Below are 9,355 nucleotides of genomic sequence, written 5' to 3' on the forward strand. Positions count from 1 at the left end.
CCATCGACATCGAATGAAGACTGAACATGTTGGCGCTTCCGGTTCCTTTGGTCAGCTACTGAAGAAAAAGCTCAATTCCCTATGGATTCACAGTTTTCCTGCTTGTAAGCTCGTTGATTTTGGTCTTTGTCATTTCTACAGGTCGGTCTCCACCTTGAGGATGGCCTTCTCCCATATGTTAGTGTTTGTTCATGTTTATGTTTCTGTCGAAATATGTCCAAAGATTGCAATACACAAGTCAGTCCTGTAATTCTGTATGGGTCAGTTTTCAGTTACTGTATGGGTCAGTTTTTGGTTTGGTAACTATCCAGACATGGAATCCAATGTTTTCAGATATTAAAAAGTCTGATGTAAGTCAACAAGCAGGTTCTCTAGTCAGTTCGTCAAGAGTGTTTTTGCAAGAATGCCAACTCCATGGCTAGAACTCTCGAGGCATTTGCCTCGCTGTATTATCCTTTTGTATTAATATAGGAGTAGACCAATTAAGAAAAAAAAAATGTTAGGCATAGTCTAACAAATAGATTTTGGTCACAATACAATTTCTAGCAAGATTGTGATTTTTTGTTGTTTAAAATATACTTTTGAATGTATAAAATGGATTTTGCAAATTAAAAGACATAATTTTTAAAAATATATACAGCAAAATTGATTAGAGAAATTATAAAAAAAGAATGATTTTGTCTATTAATTCGACTACACGATAAAATTAAATTAATATATTTGGGGATGTTAGGTTTATATTTTAATATAAGTAAAGAGTTATTATGATTTTAGTGATAAAAATATTATATAATTAAGTTAGCACAATTGATAATGTAATATTTGATTAAGTGCGGACGGTAAATTTTAGAAATTTAGTTATCTTCATTATTTGTTGGGTTAGTTTAACAATTAATTTCATGCTAGTGTATTGGCTTTAATGTTGAATACATTAATTTTTTTCTTTGTATTCTTAGTGTTGTAAAAATAATTTTGATTAACAAAATTGAGATATATAAAAGAATTTCTTATTTTTGTATTAAGTTAATCACTGAATATTTGATAGATAGTAATGGAATTTGATAGGGAATTGCAGTCATGTTTGAATGTGAATATAATAAAGAATTTTTATTTATAATGTTAGAAAAAGGTGATGTAGAATCAAAGTAATTAACTTCAGGAACGAGGAGCTTTCCTAAGAAGTTTGGTAAATTAAAAACCTTATGATATTGTGGGAAAACTAAGATACTTGTGATTGTGTTAAACGAACTATAACAATTATTATTTATGAGAAAATGTAAATAAAAAATAGTGTTAAGCATGCACACAAACTTTTAAAATGGTTATATATGATGGTATAAAATGCCATGCTAACTAATTTTCACATCAATGTTTAACTTAAATATATTTGATTTGGTTGATCATTTTCTCGTTTTGGTTTGAATGTCAAGTGTGACTTGTTAGTCTTTTCTGTGACAATAGTAGTTCCTAAGAAGTAGACTAAGGTTATAGGTAAATCACAATAGGGTTATTACGGTGGCTAAGTTAGAAAAAAACAAATTTGGAAAAGGGATGGTTAGGGTTAATATTAAGTTTTCTAATAACTTTCATTAAATAAAATTCATTACATAAGTCAAAATAACTTTAAACCCACAACAAAACCAAATAGACTAAGAAGATACCACCCCAGGAACGAGGGGCCAAAATGTAACAAAATGTGAACCAAAATACGACTCCACTAAAAGCACGTAATACAACCCCTGTGGATGCCAAAAGAAGGAAAAAACCATTGTCATAGTGGCCCAAGGCCAACAAAATGAAAGACATGCCTGGGAAGCAAAAGATGAGAGGCAAAAAAACCAAAACCAAAACCAATCATAAGGTAGGGAAGACACCAAATGAATGGACAACACTGTTGACTAGGAAGCTGAGATGCAAAAATATTGGTGCCAAGGAAACACCGTGCCTTGAAAGATAGTCCGCCACAAAATCTTGTTCCTGATAGACATGGGAATAATATATATGGATGAAAGAATCCCTCAGTTGTAGAACGTACTGACACTAGTGGAATAAAGGAAAATTCAAGGATGAACAACCCTTAACCCATTCTATGACAAATTTGGAGTCCCCAACAATAATAATGTCCTCAATGGCAAGCTAAGATGCGAACCTTAGGACACACCAAAGGGAAAGCACCTCTACCCTGCAAGTGTGACCAAAGCCCCTCGACCAAAATAAACAAAAAGCTTTGTGTTGATCAATTACAATAAAGGTCCCACACCCACATACACCCCGAGAGGATGCACCGCCAAAAGATCTTATAGGTGAGATTACTAAAGTAGTTGGTAATGTTAATATTAATATTAGTTAAGTTAATAATAATATTAATGTTACTGTAAATACTAGTAATATTAGTATTAGGGTTAATGTTAATATTAGTATTAAGATTAACATTGAAATTGCTAATAATCTATTAATATATTAATATTCTCTTTATATTGCATTACTCTTTGGATTTAATTAAAAATAATATTATTAATATATTATCAATATTAATATAATACTAATACAACATTGATATTATTATAAAGAATGGTAAATAGTTATATTAAAAATGATATTATTAATATATTATCAATATTAATATAATGTGAATACAACATTGATATTATTATAAAGAATTGTAAATATAATACGATAACTATTGTTATGAACAAGTGTTGATGTCATAATTTAAATTTTCATGATTTTTTTTAAACAAATAGTTTTTTTTAATTAATTAATATTCTCAGTTATACATTTTTCTAAAAAATTTACTAATTTTTTAGAAACCTGGAAAAACTAAAATACACATGATTATGTTAAATGTAATATTGTGAAAAAATGAAAACAAAACAATGTTAACCCTGCAAAAAAAACTTTTAAAACAATTATATATAATAGTATAAAATACTATGAAGACTGATGTTCACATTAATGTTCAACTTAAATAAACATAAATATATTTGAATTGGTTGATCATTTTGTCATTTCAGTTTGAAGGTTAATTGTGACTTGTTAGTCTTTACTCTTAATAATAATGGTTCACGGGCACGTTAGGGTTCCCTGCAAAAAAAACTTTTAAAACAATTATATATAATAGTATAAAATACTATGAAGACTGATGTTCACATTAATGTTCAACTTAAATAAACATAAATATATTTGAATTGGTTGATCATTTTGTCATTTCAGTTTGAAGGTTAATTGTGACTTGTTAGTCTTTACTCTTAATAATAATGGTTCACGGGCACGTTAGGGTTGTTAAGTAAATTACAATACAGTTATAAGGGCATTAGAATAGTTGAGCCTCAAAAGAGCAGTTTGGAAGAAAGATGATTAGATTGATTAGATTTAGTATTAGGTTTCTAACTTATTTGTTAATGTTAATATTAATTTTAAATCATATGAGGCCAAATCTTCACACAAAAGCACACACATCATTTTAATTTTAGGTGTTGTGGGTGGCTTTGCTCTTGTATTATGTTAAATTCTGGAAAGAATAAGTATTATGTTAGATCCTGGAAAGTAAAACAAGTATTCACTTGCAATAAATGTAGTAGATTTTCTTTTTTAAAATACATATCCGCATGCAAGAAATAATGAATAACACATTAGTTTTGTTGTAGAGCAACGCATGTCTTTGTGAATACAATAGATTTTGTAAATAGCTCTATCTTGGAAAAGATGTTTTTTGAAATGGGACTTGCATTTGCATGCACGCTAATGATGTCTATCATGTTAGATTTCCCTTATAAGGGGGCATGTATTTTTATGTATTATAATAATATATATTTTATTAGAAAGATTACTTAGTTACATGCACAAAGAAGAAGCTAAGGGGCTAGCTCTCTTTGAATAAGTTTTTATCTAATTACATGCACGAAAAACAAAGATAAGTTGCTAGTATCCTTTAAATGAAATGGATGGTTACAGTGGTTTCCTTTAGATATGAACGTGTGTTAGTGCGAGAATGATCATAGTAATGTGGTAATTATTTTGACATACTTGATAATTATTCATTTATACATGCACAATGTTGTTAGAAGAAGCATGTTGTTATATTATATTTACATCTCATGTATGCACATGAATAGATATTAAAAGATCGCTTTTAAAGATTGATTATTGATTGATTAATACTTTATCTAATCATGTTACCAAATATTGTTGACAACAATAATGACAAGAAATGATGGTGATTTGTGCAAAAGACAAATTATGTTTAACATTTAGACAGATAAGAAATAATGGTCCATGCTGGTGAGTACGAGCTGCAGGATGGTCCACTAATGGAACAATCATGCCACAAGGATATAGAGAGTGGTGATTTGTGGGTAAATGGTTTCATGACGATTGTAATAGCTTTTAGCTAGGTATGTTGTATTTTAATGATATTTCATTGTAATATTTTATAAAAATGGATAAGCGATGGACTCCCTTATAAGCCATTGAGTGAGGGATGAACACCATCACGAGCATTAAATAATAAAATTAAACGTTTGTTGGTTTTCACCCTACAGGGTTTCCAGGGTATATCGGTGTTCAATGATGTGATTGATTATTGTGTGAATTTGATGATGTTGATTCCTTACTTGATGTGATGTTCATAATTTCAAGTATGTGATTAATTAATCTGGTTAAAGGAATCATGAAATGGATGTAAGGTTCATCATATAGGTTATGTTAATATACTACAACAATGAGTGTTAATGGTTATTTAAATTAGTATTCCTTTATTGAAAGTCACTCTATGTATTGATGAACATTCTATCTAATGGTTAATGAGGATCTGGAATAGTGATTCGATAATTACACGTGGGTAGTTTGTGTAAAAAAAAATTAACTTCCTGCATTTTCATGTGAGGCCATGGAGGGATGTTACATAATTTTAATAAATCATTAATATTTGAGAAATATCTATTATCTCACCTACTTATTCTTCATATTATTAAAAATATATATAATATATAAAATGTTTATTTATTAGGATAAGTGTTATATAATTTTTTATAATATAAAATAAATCTAAATTTTAAGTTATAATAGGTTTATGTTATAATTGAAGAATGATATGTTGTGAAGATTGTCATTTATGATAGTTAATTTTAGTTAGCTTTTCCTTCTAACTCTGTATCTTTTCAATCACCAATTTGGTTATTTATATAAAATTTAAAATGTTTAACAATAGATTATTTTTCTTAATGTTTTATTGGTGGTAGTAGAAGTTTAGTGTTCACTTAACAAATTAATTATTTAATGTTGATCTGTCTTTCAACAAGGAGCCACTGCCGTGGCGGTAGTCCCTGCCGGGGTCTGCAGGAACTTAGAGGAGGTACCAACCTTGCAAAAACCATATTTAACTTTGCCTTTGGATTACCAAATGTGATTAATGAAGAGTTTGGTGGGTGCGGCAATCACATTCCATCCAACATAAAACTCAGTTTTGTGCTTTTTGATACGAATATTATATTTCTACTGTAATATAATTTACTGTCTAAATATTTGTTAAAAATAAAACTTCTAATTTAAAAACAAAAAAATCGAACTTCCATAAACTATTACATTAATTTATTAAGATATTTAAATTAAAACATTATTTTATATAATGAATATGCTTATAAAATGTTTAAATTAAAATTTAGCAAACTGTCTAGATGTGAAGATGAGACATTGTTTTCATTTAGTTTTCATTTTCAGTATGTTACCACGTGAGCTCCTCAAAAAATTAATTTCACTAATTAATTTCACTTTGTTAGTGTTAATGTATTGTAAATTATTAATTTATAAATTTATATTTTAATAATTTTAAAAAATAAAAATTAATCATTTAAAAAAAATTATTAAATTAAAATTATCTTTTAATAAAAATAATGACTATAATTCACGATAAATATTTAAAAATGAAAAATGAAAATATGTATATAGAAGATAAAAATGAAAAATGAAATGACTATAATTCACGATAAATATTTAAAAATGAAAAATGAAAATATGTATATAGAAGATAAAAAGGAAAAATGAAAATATGTATATAGAAGATAATAATATGTATTTTTTTATTTTTTTTTTTTTTCCGAAGGTGGCAAAACCTATCAAACTCAGGTGTCAAACCAACAGTGAGGACAACCATCTCTGGCTGTTATCCGCGAATGTCGATTTGACTCATCACCGTTATCAAGGAAAACCACGCCACCTGTAATAACCCGCTGGTGGTCCGTAAGGGAGCAGGCTTTCACTCCTGCCAGATGCCTCTGGGTCTTGGGCCGTTAACCTGTTTCCTTACGTCCGAGGAAGACGAGCTCTTAGCCAAGCAGAAGCAGTTTTACGGCATACTCCAGGCCGAAGATAATAATATGTATTGCGTTACGCAGATTTCTTTTATTTTTATAATTATTTATTTATTTATTATAAATAAAATATTTTATAAGAATTTATTCATTGATACGAACATAACTTGTTTTCTGTAGCTATCTCCCTCTAATTTGTTTACTTACTCAAGCAACTGAAATCAGTCATAGATTGTAAAAAAATCCTTTGTTCTGAACAAAAGAATAAAGGCTCTTTCTATCTTTTTTGGAAATTAAGTGTTCTAATGCTCAGTGCAAAGATCGCAGCGAACAAAAGTGCGATTGTCACTGTTGCAACTGCAACCGGTCCCAGAAAATCGTGTTTATATCCAAAGTAATTACTCAGAAATTCGTTCACTTGTTGCTTCTCGCCATCTGCCATCACCACTTCATCTGAAATATCGCCAAACTGAGATACCGCCAGTCCGTAGAGCGTCCATGCGAAGGGGCATGCCCAGTAATACCATCTCCACCACAGAGGAATCCGCTGTAACGCCCAAAAACACTCACATTATCAATGAACATTTATTTGACTAATTTTTGTGACGAGCCCAAAGGGAAAAAAAAGAGTAATTACTTTTTTTATGGTAAGAGTTTTGGAAATTTGATAGATAGAAACCACTAAAATGAACTGATTATACTCCTATCCATCATGGAATTTCCAAAATCTGCAATCAAATTAAATTGAACAATACATAGAGAAAATACTCTGTAATTCTCACCGGACGTGGAATTATGAAGCCGCTAAAAATCATCCACACTGCAATACAAGCCGAGGAGAGAACTGAAGCTATGGTTGCATTAGGAGTGACAGCCGCCATTATCATCCCATAGTATGTGGTATAAAGGAACGTGAAGAACATGAAAAACAAATACCAAAAGAATTGGGTTGCTGTCCACTTCATGCCTGTCAATGCATAAACTATCACACCATAGACCAGTGTTTGAATATATATGTATGGCACTTCGATCAAAAGCTGTGTAACATAAATATGGTTGTATTAGTAGAAGGCTTTAAAGCTATGTTTGTATGCTTATTTTTATAATATTACAGTTTGAGCGTTTTAAGAGTATGTAGAGGTAGAATATATATATTTCTACAAATTTAGGTTTTAATAATTAAATTTATTTTAGGTTCGATTTTGTAAATTTATACTTTTGTAATCAAATACTAAATTCAAATAAAAAAATAGAATATATGCACTTATGTAAATTTACACTTTACTAATCAAATGCTACTAGATGGGTTCCTTGTTCATGAACCAAAAAAAAATGTATACGCCAATTTAACAATGATCAAATTAAATTGAATGAGTCTATATTGATAAAACAATACAAAACCAAAAAGTGCATATCTGAGCAATATCATACGGAAGAGCCGAATACGTTCCTGCAAAAAGTACATACCTGAGCAATAGCATACGGAAGAGCCGAATACATTCCTGCTCCCTTTTCTCTATATAAAACTATCCTTTCGACATCGACTACTGGTTGGACAGAAACGGCATTGCTGAAACCCAGGAATATAATAGCTGCGAACATGGATCCCAAAGCATTTAATATATTTTGTTGGTTCTGCCTGTAAACAACATCCAATGACACATAAGAATTGCATCTACCTTGAATATTAGATTGCATCCCAAAGTATTTAGTATACTTGTTGGTTTTGCTCGTAAACAACATCCAATGACACAAAAGAATTGGGTCTAGATTGATTAGATTTTGTGATTGTAGGAGAAAGTAATGTTTACATCTTCCGGTCAATTCTCCAGAAAATAGTGCCAAATATTAGGGCGCAGCAAAAGGTGAATATGAGTCGAATGGTGTTACACTGAGGATTTCTCCAATACGACGAGTTTTGCTTCCACAAACAAGCCATGATTTGAACTGCAAAGGATTGACCAAATTGCCTTTCAAAACACAAATCCTTTGAGTCTTGGATTGGTCCGCTGAGTTCCTGAATGAGAACTTTATTATGCCTGTGGAAAAACCCACATTATGCATTATGTTTTCAGTAGCATTGAATAAATCCACATTCATAAAACACAAAATGCTGGCATTATAGCTAATGGAGATATGAATTGTAAGTCCAAAACATAATCAAATTGGGATAAATAAACATGGAAACTTATATGCATGCAAAACGATAGCCTATCCATGATTTGTATGGGAAATGGGAATATAAAAACAATTTAAAGGCTCTAGGAGATGGGAATATATTTAAAAAAATGCGGGCCGCTGGCTGAACCCTGCTATTCCTCCTACATAACTGGCCGTAACACCTCTACAGGGAGAACCGACTGCGCCATCGTCGTGTTAACTAAAGACACAGATCAGTGTAGCGAACCATATTGAACTGTCAAATCATAATGTAAAGCAGTGGAATGGATAGGTTCTTTGCTTCGCTACACTCCTATCAAACTGTAAATCAAAGCAGTAGATTAGAAGCAAATGGGTGGTGAAGCAGGTATGTTAAAGACCAGTGGTGAAGTTGATTAGAGACAAGTGTTGTGCCAGGCTCCATGGCGTGTCAAAGAGCTATCATGCACATGGCAGAAGGCTAACATGCAAGAGTTTTTCTCTGCTGTGGGGCACGATTTAACATGAAATTTGTGTAATACACATGACATCAAAGTTTAGTCAGAGGAATTTACAAGTTCAGTTTCCGGGATGGGTTGATAGGACAGGATGGCCTTACATGGGACCATGTTATACTTGGGATTACTAGTTCTATTAGGCATGAGAAGGAACAATCCAGGTTCACCTTAGTTCAATTAGGCCTAGGAAAAAGAGATTGTGCTAGCTATGTCATGACATCTGCATATACTACACTTGTATGAGTCCCATATACTACACTTGTATGAGTGACATGATACAGGTAAAGAAACGAGCATAATACAAGTAAGCAAAAGTAATTCTACTCAAAGCATTTTTGAAATGTTAATATACAATGTAATTTTAATTTAAAAATAAATAAATAAAAACAT

At 30.9% G+C, this 9,355-nt stretch overlaps 1 protein-coding gene across 1 annotated transcript; it reads right to left on the reverse strand.

Moving 5' to 3' along the window:
• Positions 1-6,559: 6,559 nt before the first annotated feature.
• LOC149171921 (pleiotropic drug resistance protein TUR2-like) lies at positions 6,560-8,677 on the reverse strand. The gene is made up of 5 exons (XM_089426138.1): positions 8,634-8,677; positions 8,120-8,347; positions 7,776-7,947; positions 7,091-7,345; positions 6,560-6,855 (listed from the first exon to the last, which is right to left on the reverse strand). Exons 1-5 carry the CDS (start codon positions 8,675-8,677, stop codon positions 6,586-6,588), a joined length of 969 nt encoding a protein of 322 aa, XP_089282264.1. The 3' UTR covers positions 6,560-6,585.
• Positions 8,678-9,355: the final 678 nt, after the last annotated feature.

This window comes from Pinus tabuliformis, chromosome 4_2 (assembly GCF_031772625.1).
Source record: "Pinus tabuliformis cultivar Carrire ecotype Pingquan chromosome 4_2, CPIR1, whole genome shotgun sequence".
In the NCBI taxonomy this organism is placed as follows: Eukaryota; Viridiplantae; Streptophyta; class Pinopsida; order Pinales; family Pinaceae; genus Pinus; species Pinus tabuliformis.